The sequence below is a fragment of the Opisthocomus hoazin genome, chromosome 19, assembly GCF_030867145.1.
Source record: "Opisthocomus hoazin isolate bOpiHoa1 chromosome 19, bOpiHoa1.hap1, whole genome shotgun sequence".
NCBI classification, from domain to species: domain Eukaryota; kingdom Metazoa; phylum Chordata; class Aves; order Opisthocomiformes; family Opisthocomidae; genus Opisthocomus; species Opisthocomus hoazin.
Window position 1 is genome coordinate 17,505,423 of NC_134432.1, and position 13,010 is coordinate 17,518,432.

The 13,010-nt window shown below is 52.9% G+C and overlaps 1 protein-coding gene across 4 annotated transcripts in view; it reads right to left on the reverse strand.

Annotated features, from left to right (window-relative positions):
- Positions 1-13,010, reverse strand: part of MAPKAP1 (MAPK associated protein 1) — a 106,011-nt gene that overhangs the window by 17,632 nt on the left and 75,369 nt on the right. For 2 of the 4 annotated variants that reach the window (XM_075439527.1, XM_075439525.1), the window contains exons 8-9: positions 9,626-9,733; positions 751-891 (exon numbers count right to left, since the gene is read on the reverse strand). In XM_075439527.1, coding sequence (XP_075295642.1) covers positions 751-891; positions 9,626-9,733 — 249 coding nt within the window. The remainder of the gene's footprint in view (positions 1-750; positions 892-9,625; positions 9,734-13,010) is intronic. The other 2 variants (XM_075439528.1, XM_075439529.1) reach the window with 2 other exon arrangements.

The following is a 13,010-nucleotide window of genomic DNA, read 5'->3' on the forward strand; positions in this document are numbered from 1 at the left end:
AACTCGTATAGTTTAAATTTAACAATTCTACTGAGTTCTACAGAATAAATGTATTTTGTAAACATTACGGCGCTTGATATTTTACTGCTGAATCATCTCTTTATGGAAGGTATTTGCAGGAACGTCACAGGTCACCTACCAATGCATCATTAATCAAATTTTCACAATTTAAACACAAAGATAAAAAGCCATTCAATCATTTTAAAACAGTAATGGGGCTTTTATAATTCAAGATTCTGTCATCCCGTGGCCTTCAGGTTTTCAAAAGCATTCAGAAAGCTAATAAGGACAATATAAAACCTTTAGCGAATGCTAGCTTTGTTTTGTTCCACCTCAAATTTCCACTTGGATGTTAATATCTTTCCAGTCTCAAAAAAGGAAAAACCTAATCATTCCCAATTTTGCATAGCTTCATTTAAAAATAACAAAACAGTTGGCAAGAAGCTTTCCATTAGGAAGACTAGATTAAAAAAAAAGAGACGGGGTCATTAAATAATGGCCCTCTTTCAGAAGAAACATGTGCTAGCTGATTGTGGATAATAAAAATACTGAAGCATTTTCAACTGAAAGCAATTTTTTTTTAACTGCTGAAATGCTAGCAACACTTTCAAGCGATGTGCTTCACGATAAACCCGACCAACACGATAACGACTGCTTCAAAAACGTCCGAGATGGACAGCCAGCGATTAGAGATGGCCAAAGGTTTGACCCATTCCATTTTCCTAAGCGTTATAGCACGGATTGATTTACCTAACTGAACATCAGTGGTGAATCGAAGCCTATGGATCATGCTGACTTTGAAGGACTTGTAATGGTGGCTACTGAGCATGTCCTGAACTGTAGCTATATCGATCTGAGGGTCCTCCTCCGAGACCTCTTCTCCTCTGGAACCTGCAAAACAAGCCAACAATAATGAACGAGAGGTTTAGACCACGGCACACGACTCAGCTAGCACGTCAGCACGGCTGTGACGTCTGCAGCTGCAGGTGGCTTTGTAAGAAGGAACACGACACTTGAGCCCATGTCTCTGGGAGGAGGAACTTCTCACCCTCCGTCCACAGACAAACCCACCGACTCGTTAAGGCCGTTACGACACATGTTTGTGTCCCACGTGAAGAGCAGTGCAACGTCCCAGCGGCAGATTCTCGCTGCCCTGGACGCAGACACGGCCGGGGCCGAGCCGGTGGGACCCCCGCCAGGACACCCCCAGCCCGTCCCCCCGGAGAGCCCGGCACCGGGGGCTGCCCCGGCCGTGCAGGGTCCCCAGGTGCCGCCCTCGACGCACGCACTAGCGCGGGGCTCCCGTCTTCCAGCTCCCCCCACGCGGGACGCGGCGCTGGCGTCTCGCTGCAGCGCTGGCAACGCCCGGGCACTCCGACCCCAGCCCTGCGGTAACAAAGCCCAGCTTTATTTACTGATTAGTGTTCTCATGACTAGTGCAGGTACTGGCTTTATAAAAGGTAACATCTCATTAAGCCAGAATGCCAATTACTGAAAAAATATAACGCACTCCAAAGATTTTTTACATTTTATGACGTTGGATTAACACCAATTTAAACATTACTATAATGCGATATATAATTTTGCGCAGAGTAATTTCGATGCCAGCTGCTAATAAAGCATCTCAGCTCTAAATGATCATTCAGACGCTGTTAGATAAAGTGGTATAAATATGTTTGAAAACTGATTTAGCTTCTTACAGAAGACACTGAAGACTGACACGTTTTGTTTAATATCCCAGCTAATGTAATCCTGAAAGCTGAATCAACTGCCAGTTCAGAGTACGAGATTTGCTGCAGGAGATCAACGAAAACTTCGTATTTTGCTGAAATTTTAATAATAGGAAGATGAGATGATGGAATTTTAGTACAGGTCTCAAAGATCGAGCAAAGCAGGCAAAGAACTTGCCAGATTTTCTGTATGAATGTTGTTTGAGACTCGCACAGCTGGAGCAGCCCCCAGCCCAACGCCCCCCGCACCAGCCCTCCCTCTGCGCAGGGAAGCTCCCACCCCGCCCGGGGACCGGGGCTGGCAGGGGAGCTGCGGCGAGTTTCCATCTCCGCTCCCTGGCGACAAGGGGACGGTTTGGCAGGAAAGGCCACGGCTCCCCGGGGAGGAAAACCCGGGCGCTCGTCCCGGACAGGCGCTGCTGGTGCAGGAGCAGGCTCCCTGTTCAGGGGGAAGCGCAGCCGCAGCGGTGCACAGCTCGCCTCGGCACCGGGAGCCGGCGGGCGGTGGCCACAGGCAGGACAAACGTAGGAGAGAGAGAAGAAAACCCCACGTGAGCACAGAGCGCGTGTCCTGCGGGCTGAGCGCGCTCCCTTTCCTGTTCATTCAGTCACAAACATCACTGCTTATGACAAACCACTTCCATGTCTGTACCAAGCCGGGCTGGCATGTGCTGTCCAGCGAGCCCAAATGCATGCTGAGAGCATCACGGAGATCCACGCCGGACAGCCGCTCCTCACAGCAGCTGCCACCCTGCCCCCAGGAGGGTGGGCGAGAGCGATGCCCGCTCCTCACGCAGCCTCCCGAGACACGGCTGGGGACCCTCCTCTGGGCAGGGGACAGCGAAGGGTTAACCTGCAGATTGGGCTGTGCCACTCGACTTGAAAGAATTCCAAAAATCAAATGAAACAGTCTACGTGCGAATTTATGCAGAGCCATCTTAACACTGCAGCCACTCTATGCTCCAGAATGACAAGATAAATTGTAATGGCTCCTTCAGAGACATTACACTGTATTTTGTCAAAGACCCCTGTGTTAATGTCTCTATACTATGGATTATCATAATGTATCATGTCAAACCCTCATGCCGCAGCACTTCAGAGATACGCTGAGATACGTCAAACTTTTTGGTGCACTTAAAGGCATCTTGAAACACCGTGGCATGGCGGTGCCTGAGAGCAAAGCAGAGGACGGCAACGGCGCTGCTGCCCTGCCGTCGGGAGTGAACTGGGACCCTCTTCCCCCGAGGGGAACCAGCGACGTGCCTGCGCAGCCCCGGCAGCGTCCCCCGGCCACGCAGCAGCCCTGTCCCGCAGCACGCGCTGACAGCGGCACGCCGCGCGGGGACACGAGCTGCGGCACCCAGGGACCACGCTGCTACACCCGGGTGTCCCCTGCCCGCAGGGGTCTGGGGCTGGGGACAGGCGGGGACAAGGTGCGAACCCAAGCAGGGCCGAGGGGTCACTGCTGGCCCCGGTGGGAGAGGAACCCAGGACTGCTGGGAGGTCGTTAGTGCTGCTGCTAATGAAGCCCTGCTCTACGATGCAGAGAAGCCCCCTCCCCTGAACTGCTTCCAATGGCGGGGTGCAGTGTGCGCTGTGCAGTGTGCGCAGTGCAGTGTGCGCAGTGTGCGCAGAGCAGTGTTTGCAGTGCAGTGTGCGCTGTGCAGTGTGTGCATTGCAGTGTGCACAGTGCAGTGTGCGCTGTGCTGTGCAGTGTGCGCTGTGCAGTGTGTGCAGTGTGTGCAGTGCAGTGTGCTGTGCAGTGGGCGCGGTGCAGTGTGCAGTGTGCGCAGTGCCGAGCACGCTGTGCAGTGCACTGTGCAGTGTGTGCAGTGTGTGCAGCGTGCGCAGAGCAGTGTTTGCAGTGCAGTGTGCGCATTGCAGTGTGCACAGTGCAGTGTGCAGTGTGCTGTGCAGTGTGCGCAGTGCCGAGCACGCTGTGCAGTGTGCGCTGCCTCCTCCCGACACGCGGCCGCACTTCACCGGCGGGCGACGAGACCCTCACCTGGGCGCCGCGGCAGCGCTCTGTGCAGCGGGGTTTAAGCGCAGCGTTACAGAAGTGCTGGCACCAACAGACAAACTGAATCAGCAGTGACAGCAAACGGACCTCGTCCCCGCACCTCCTGCAAACCGTCCTCAGGCCGCGTGGCACAGAGCAGGACGCACGTGACGCCCTCCCGGTGCTGCCGCCCCTCTGCTCCCAGCCTCGCCGCCGCACCGAGTCACCGGCACAGCGGGGACGCGACGCGTCGACTTCACACGGCTATTAGGAAGCCGAGTCTTCTCGGATTTCACACACACAAATTAAAAGCATTAGAAACAAAAATAGCAGCCAGCCAGATCATATCCAGCGGAAAAAACTGTCACTGTAACTAAAAACGTGAGCACCTGGCCAGTGTCGAACTGCAGGAGCACTCACTGCCGCGGCCGGAGCCGCCGAACAGCGGGATTTTGCCCTGGCAGCCTTTCAGATCCTCCGCGTATCGGTAACCTCTGCTGACTTTGTTTTATGAAGCTGTGTGAATGGCTTCAGGTTTACAGAATTTCTGCAGTTGCTGCTCTTGGGAGAGCAGCCAGGAACTCCACCATCAAAACAGATCATCTGTCTAAAGATGGCAAGCCACGCGGGCCCCCGCGGGTGCGTCGGGTAATAGCAGTAATATCTGTAACAACAGAGAGAAATGCCCTGCAGGGAGAAACCTGACTGCAGAACTTGGCACACCGCTCCCACCCCGCAGCTCGGCGAGGACAGCCGCGAGACCGCCGGCGTTCAGCGGCGCAGGAAGCGCCATCTCCACCAGCTGACTGGGGGAAAAACCATAAAAATATTTTCCACATGCAAGCAGCTGTGAATAAACCTGTCAAATATTTACAGGCCTGTCAGGGTATTTGTAATGGAGATCACAGTGTGGCTTCGGAATGTAAAAGCTGCTGCTTGGGAAGACAATCAAGGGAAGGGGATGCTCCAGGTCTGTTACTCAGCCCACGAGCCGACCCCGCAACGCGGCTCTGCCGGCAGAGACCCCGCTCCGGGGCCCCGGGAAGGCCAGACTCCTGTTCCAACAAGCCCCTCCACGTAAGGACAGGGAGACTCCGTTTGCCACGACTTCTGTATTTTTCCCTTATGGTTCTACCTAATTCAAGGCGACCGCCTTTGTGAAAGAAAAAGTGGTAAAAGCTGGAGCTGGGCGCGGGACAAACCAGGCACAAGATCAGAACCCGTGTGAAGCGCAAAGCACAGCTACGAGGGAGGCATCTCCCTGAGGCCAGGACCGAGGTTTCGTTATCGGAGAAGTAAGGCAGGAAACCCCTGGACGGAGCAGGGAAAGCACGGGCGAGAGGCAGCCCATGCCCGCGCCCCGCCGTCCCCAAGCCGGGGACAGAGCCACGCGCGGCACGGCTGCGCAGGGAGCCCTGCTGTCCCGGCACTGCCACGCTGGGTGCCAGCCCTTCCACCCCACCCGGGCGCAGGTCTGCGGGGCGGAAGGAGGTCGGTGCTCGAGGCGACACGGGGCTCAGCCCGCTGGCCACGGCTCTGCCGCTGCGCCGGGCACCCCCTGGATGAGACCAGCCTCCCAGCAGCTTTCAGCAGCCCCGCTCCTAGCGAGGACAGGCACCCCGCAGAGCCGCCCCACGCCAGGTGCCGTGCCGGCTGCGCGCCCTGCACGGGCTCCCCACGCCGCGGAGCTTCAAGGGCAGGGCAGGCCGCGACTACGCTGGGTCTGGTTTAGCGGAGAGCACAGGCAGTCCGTGATGGCAGACTCCATCTCCTGGAAGAAACGCAGACGCCCATGGCTGACCGTGTTCTCACCGAAACAACGTTTTCAAACCCCTAAACCCAGAGTCACCATGTGAGAACACACGGTGCTGGACCGAGGGAGATCCCATGCCGAAGCGTACAGATTCCATGGGCTACCTGGCTTCGTCCTTTATCCACCTGACTGCTCCCAACTCTCCAGTCTCCATCCTCATCAGAGGAGGGACTCCAGCTCCGACAGCCACTTGGACTGCTCCCCTTCTCTGCTCCGGCTGCTTGTGCAGCAAACCCACACAAACCATTAAACCACAGTCGCCTTCTTTAAAAAAAAGCAACAAAGCAAAGTAGTGTTTTCTGCCCGCAGAAGCTGAACAAAAAGCCAAAGTGGTATCAAGGGCGACATACTGCTGCACGTTCAGACGGCCGCTGCGCGGAAGCACTATGGTGCTTTCGGTCACAGTCACGGCACCAGTTCGCAGTCTCGGCATTTCACGGTCACCCAGAAAACGGACTCGCTTCCCAGCCTGGAAACAACAGCTGAAGATCTTTACTCTGTTGTTGGGTTGTTTTTGCTTTGTGGTTTTTTTTGGTTTTTTTTGGGTTTTTTTTGGTTTTTTTTAACCAGATTCAGTATAGAGGTAGTATTTTTGTTGAGTACTTGAACTACTGTGAAATTCAGAGTTATATTTGTAACTCAGGCCAACCTCCTCACAGAAAATCCCCATTTTCAGATGAGACGAACAGTAATGAAGTGACAGGCACCGGAAGCACGAGTCTGGAAATCAGTCAGAAGCTCAGCCCAGACGCCTCACCCAAAGGGGATCCTGTAGGCACTCGAGGAGGTATCACAATGACACACTGCTAACACCAGAACACTGAAATGCCATATGTAGCCTATTCAAGAGCAAGCAAACCTGTATTTCCTCAGTAAAACAACAAAATATAAAGTTAACTGCACTGCAAAAATGTCCCTTATTACTTTAATGTACTAGTATATTGCTTAATGAAAGTTCTTAATTGCAATACAATCAATTACATACACAGAGTCCCCAATTACATTTTCCAATAAGACATTGGCTTTGGTACAGGTCTAAAGGCACTAAACCAATTTTAATATATTAAGACCAATTTCCCTTGAATACTAATTACTATCTAATGATAAAATGAGAAAGAGGAACTTTCCAGAAGTAAGATGGTACGAATAAAACTAAATTAGCCATGAATAGTTTGCTACTACACATAAAGGCATTTCACATTACAAAGTGCAGGCTTTTAGTTTAAAGATAAATCTTTGTGCGAGTTGAAAAGTTCTGCATACTGGAAACAGTTTATTAGTTTGAATGCTATTAGTAAACGTTGGGTAGATAGGGGTTTTCTCCACACATATTTCTTCATAATGGAAAGTTTTCTGTTTCCTTTAATACCCTGAAATACAAACTTTCTATTTGCCCAAAGGAAACTGGCAGCTATTTCACTAGCAGATGTTTGGCATCATACATATATATATTTATGAATCAATGTGAGACTATGAAAAGCACATTTAAAAATAATAGCTGTTATAACAGAGTTTTTCCTGACTGGCATATCTAAGCTAAAAATATTTTATATCAAAACAAAATGCACAAAATGAGTATTTCATTTTGATGTTAGGATTTTCAAGCTACTATTTTATTCATCGTGCAAACCTGTCAATATTTCTATTCTAATGCCAGGCCAAAAGATAGCCCCTTAAGCACTACAAAATCCAATTTCTTCTTGTGTACTGGGGGAACCAGGCTATGTACATTGCATGAATTATGACTGATCTTGTACAGTGTGTTGTCCTTGAACATCTACGCGTGCAGAGCGCTAACTGCATGGGTGTTTCGCATCTCTCCCTGCGCAGGGACAATGGAAGATCACTTTAAATTCACACAGCTTTGGGGGGAGAGACCAGAAGCAGAAGCCATCTCCTGCATTCCCTCTTTGCGTTTGGTGTCCGTTCAGAAACCCCTGGGTAACAGCTCAGCAGAAAGGAGACAGAGCGCGTGCAAGCATTAACCACTGCGCCTCCGTAACTGCCAGCCTCGAGCAAACGAAACCTGCGCCTTGCTCTTGAACTCCACAGAGCCAACGGGCCTGGTCTGCCTTCGCGTCTCCAGGGCGCAGGCGCCGGCTGACAAACCAAGACCCCGGACCAGGGCAGACAGCCACCACCTACCAAGGGGATGCCACTGCCGCAGGGGCGGACGGTGGCCGCGGGAGCACCGGGAGCCCTCGGGGTCCGGCTGCGGGCATTCCCCGCTACGGGAAATCACCGCCCTCGTCGGAGCTCCAGATCGTGCTCATAGATGGACACCGTCAATCCGCTTGAAGAGGGCCAGGAGAGCTCACGAATTCAGGTCTTCTGACATGACCGCCTCAGGGACCTGTCCTACACCCTGCCACGTTCTGCTCCGCAGAGCAGCTTGCTCTTGTGTCCCCTTGCCGAGGAGGAAAGAGGAGCAGTCACTGCACGAGGACTTCAGGGAGAGGGAAAAGCGTTCCCTCAACATTACGACTGACATTTATTTAGAGACAAGGCCTCGGAGGCTCTCCGGGAGCGTTTGCTACCGATGCAGAGTAGACCAAACGCCTCCTGCTAAACCACTTACGAGCTCAGGAGAGATTTACTACCGCAGTAATGGTGCAACCCGAACCTAGTCACTCACGAGAGCTCAGAGTGTCAGCAGATACAGCTACAGGCCACAGCATGGGGGCCTCACCAGATTACGAAAATAGGTTAAAAATGCAGTGTACATACTATATACTTTTAATTACAGAGCCTGGATACAACAAAGTTATTTTTAATCAAAACATGCATCACCTATGAAAGTATGGCTAGTATGCATCTTTTCATAGATTAAAAATCGATACAAAAATCATAGCTGGGATGCAGACGTCGGGGAATTGTGGCTTATGGAGGAGCAACTTGATTAGCGAGGTTAAAATTGCTCCATTTCCTCTTGCACAGCACCCGTGCTACCTGCTGTGCATCCTCTCCTACAGTTTCTCAGAACTATTTTACGAATAAATGAACCAGGAGCATCAGGAATATTGTGGGAGCAAGTCCCCCTCTACGGAGAGCGCCAGCCAAAAGGGCGAGTGCCTGGCCCCAGCCCCAGCCCTGCCGCGGCCCCAGCGTGCCCGGCAGCCGGTCTCAGCTCCGCCGTGCCCGACGCGGGGCAGAGCCTACCGCTCGCCGCTGGAATCAAGAGGTACTTTGGGGATGCTCTGCTGTCATTCTGGGACAGAACACGAAATGCCTCAGCCAAAAAGCACAAATGGAATGGGCTAATCTTTGTAAAGAAAGAAAAAATCCTCCTGCTACTGGAAATGGGTGCTTCCTGGGACTGTTTGCAGCAAACACTCTGGGCATGGTCTTGGCTGAGAGCATGAAAGCCACTGGTTTCCTAATTAGAACAATCAACATTTTTACAGCCGAATTAAAATGGAATGAGAAAATCCCCAAACTGAGAGCTTGACTGTTGGAAAGAATGAAGGACGGACGGAAGTGTTATGGAAGACACACACAAATCAATGTTAAATGTCTTTTTTTGATAGTTTCATGTATTCCTTGTAAAGAAATGAATCAGAAAATAATATTAGGAACATTAACATAGCAACAGAATAAAAATATTTGAGCATAGCTGGAGAGAAGATTATTTGTCTAGCACTTTAAACATCATCACACTGCTCTAGTTATATCTGCATGGCTAATTTCTTTAAATTCTATTAGAAAAAAAATCAATGCCTCTAACAGCCGTATCGACATGGCAAAACATACTGCAGACCAGTCACTTTATTCACTAAGCAACGGCTGCAACCGAAAAAGTTTCATACTTGCAGTGTTTTTCAGGGTTGGTTATAACTTTACAGAGCAGAGTTTAACAGCAAGAGATTAATCATGAAGCGATAAACAGGATGCAGACTATTTACTAGAAGGTACGAAATCCATCATTTCCCTCTGGATATTGTTTTGGCACAACTGAGAAGTGCCTCAGGACAGACAGTCTCGTCAAAACGTACTTGCCCAGACAGTACAGCTTGTATTCCAAAATACATAACTTATGTGAGTTTAAGCGATTTACAAGAGCAAAAGTGAAAAGGGGAAACATACTGTTCTCCCGGACAAGGCAGAATTCCAAAGTGCTCTGGCTCTCCAAGGTACAGTCTAAATCTACTGGGACATTAGGTTCACTCTGCTTCTCCAGCCGATACTGAGGACCTGAAACATAAAGTAACTTGTAAAATCATCTGTTTTCTAACAAGTTGATGGCTTATCATGTTCAACTAACATGAGATTACTTGTACCCTGGAAGTAAGGCAGGCAGATGTTGATGTTTCAAAGCTCTTTGCCAAAGGGAAGGGCCCTATCGTAAAAAGGCAGAGGATGGTGTGCAAGAAAAGAAAATATTCCAGTCATCTTCAGCTGTCTAACAACGCTACCCGAGAAGCTCCTCTCCATCATTTCTGCATTATTCCTACGCTAGATGAGCCTGTGTTAAACAGCCTGCCCACGCTGCAAGGCAGGGGTACTGCCTGTGGTAAGAAACAGCCGCTCAGACCTTGGTGTGTGTCTACAGCATCGTCACCCGGGCACCTTTCCCGATGTGAACTGGCACAGTGTGCTTGCTCCCCCTCGCTCTGCCCTCCCTGCGGCCCTCCATCCACTGAAGACGTCACCCCGCTGCCGTGAACAACGTCACCCCGCTGCCGTGAACGCCGTCACCCCGCTGCCGTGAACAACGTCACCCCGCTGCCGTGAACGCCGTCACCCCGCTGCCGTGAACGGGACCGCAGCCCACTCCCACCCCACACCGCAGCCCCCCAGGCCGCCCCGCGCAGCCGAGCACGTCTCCCCCCGGCTCGGACCGCAGCCCGCTCCGGAGCGGGCCCGGCCAGGCGCACGCCCACAGCCCGCGCGGGCGCGAAGGCCAAGGAGAGCCCAGCTGTGCGGGGAGGCTGCCGCAGCCCGGCGGGGTCTGCGGGAGCACCGAGAAATACCTGGGAAGGAAAGCAGCGCTTCCTTCATGCACGGCGTTTCATCATGAAAATCAGCTCCCGGCACCCGGTCCGGCCGTTTCCCCCGCCAGCGGTGCCGTTCCGCGCGGCTGCAGCGCGGCGCGAGGGTTTCCTCACACGGGTGCAACGACCAGCGCCGCTTTCCAGGCCGGCTCGCGGCATCGCCCGGCAGCTCGAGGGCTCCAAGGAGCAGCAAGGGTCAGAGAGATGGATTTTATCTTTTTCCAGAGATCTGTGCACTGTGAGCACTGCACGGCCTCAAACGGCAGCATGTGCAGGTGCTGGTGCTTCAAGTGAATTGTTTTTCATAGAATCATAGAAAGTTTTGGGTCGGAAGGGACCCTCAGAGGTCATCTAGTCCAACCCCCCCGCAGCGAGCAGGGACACCGCTGACTGGACCAGGGTGCTCAAAGCCCCGTCCAGCCTGGACACTGCTATACCTGGCGCCTAACCACAGATCTGCGCGATTCGGGTGCCAACGTCCTTCTCCTCAAACCAAATAGCCAACAGAAAGATGATACTACTTAAAGAACTGTTTTCCAACTACAGAAAACATACTGAAAAACTATTTTTACAAGATTTAGGCCACTTTCCATTTAAAAATCTTTCAGTTGAATGCATCCTTAAACTCTATGCCTTAACTGAAACAAAAGCCGAGCACCCTCACAGAGCTCCAGGTGAGCGCCCCGTGATCAGCCCGGGCTGCTGCCCCAGCGCGGCGGGAGGGCCCGGCGGGCGGCGGGGGGACCCAGGGCCCCTTCCCGCGGCGGGAGCTGGGGGAGGCAGACGGGCTCCTGTCCCGGCTGCACCCCGGCAGCGCAGCGGCATCTCCGCTCCCGCGCACGCCCCAGCGCCGAAGCGCACACCGAGCTCCCGGCTGCGTGATTTCTGGATAAGCCGGTCAAATAACGCTAAACCTGAAAAAATTCAGTGATGCGAAGCACCTTGAACCAGGTCTTAAAGTAACAAACTACCTACCACGGAAATAATGAAATCTATTCCCTCTTTATCAGTGCTTAAAATACTTCTGAATGTTTCCTGATTTTGAATCATGATAGTATATGACGAAATATTTAAGACATTTAAAAAAATTAAGTATTTTCGCCTCAGATGGCATGCTTCAGAAATGGAATTTGTTAGCCTATTAATTTTAAATTTACTACAGCAGAATTTCACTTACGGCTTCCCATTCTGTGTCCCCAGCAGCCCTGCGAAGCGCTCGCCACACGGCCCGAGCGCGTCCCGCTCCCGAAGCAGAACGGTATTTCCCCGTGGGACGGAGCCCCCGTTCCGGGGACTGTGGGAGCAGAGCCAGAGCCGGGCGCTGTGCCGGCCGCCGCAGCAACGCGCGGCCGCTCCCTCCCTGCCCAGTGCCACCAGCAGAGCACGCGCAGCTGGCCGAGGCGTCTGCGCAGCAAACCGCGCTCCGGAGCCGCACAGACGTCTCACACGAGCACAGACAACAGAACGGCAAGCACACACAGCACCAGCCTTTCTCCTCTCCCAGCTACTGGAAATGTGATTACAAATTTTAAATAAATTAAATAAACAGAGGCCTGGCTTGTTAGGCAGAAGCAAAATATACTGAATTGAAACAAATATCAAAGTGGTAAATCAATTTGTACTCAAAACCTGGTGTGGGTTTAAAAACAGAATCAGTGACAGCAAAACGTGCCTGCTCTGTGCGTTTCGAAGAGGCCCCCGAGCTACACCCAAACGCTGAACGGCACCCGGCAACGACACGGCCGGCAGAGCTGCCGGTTCCCATCCGAACGTGGTGCTACCAAATCCGCAATTCCTACCCCGGACGGAGCCTCGTGCCCCAGCGGAGCTGCAGCCCGCGGCCACCAGGACCTGCTGACGCCAGCACCCATCGCCGCTCCCAGCTCCCTCTTTACAGCCCCTCGCCCACCCCACCCCAAAACCATTTAGAATCAGAGCAGAGGAAGAAGTGAAACTGGCCCCCCTCGTTACCGCTGAGGGCTGGCCAGGCCTCCCTGCGCGCTGTGGCCACAGCCCCTGCTCCGCATGCCCAAACCCCCACCACGTGTGCGATGAGCCCAGCGGATCCATTCCATCACACACACCTTGAAGCATCACACCTGCTCCGCTAAATCACCTCTACCTGTGCAATCGCCTTCCTCGCGCCCAGCGCCGCGTGAGAGCTGCCGCAGGGCGCTGCAGTGATGCCCGCGCTGCGCTCCCCGGCACAGAGAGATGGGCTCGCCCCTGCGTTTCTGAGACGGCGGGGTGGGCAAACGGACAGACGCCAACGCTACCAAAGCCTGTCAGAGAGTCACAAACACACGATGACAAGGGGACCGCGTCACACACCGGAGCTCAGCGGCTGTTCGTCCTCCCTGCGCGGGGACCCGATTCCACCAGCTGGATCCACCCACAAGAACAACATCGCCCATCGCAGGAACAGCCCTCGCGCGGCCGAAAAGGCTTCCCGCCGGCTGCGGAGAGCCACCGGTGAC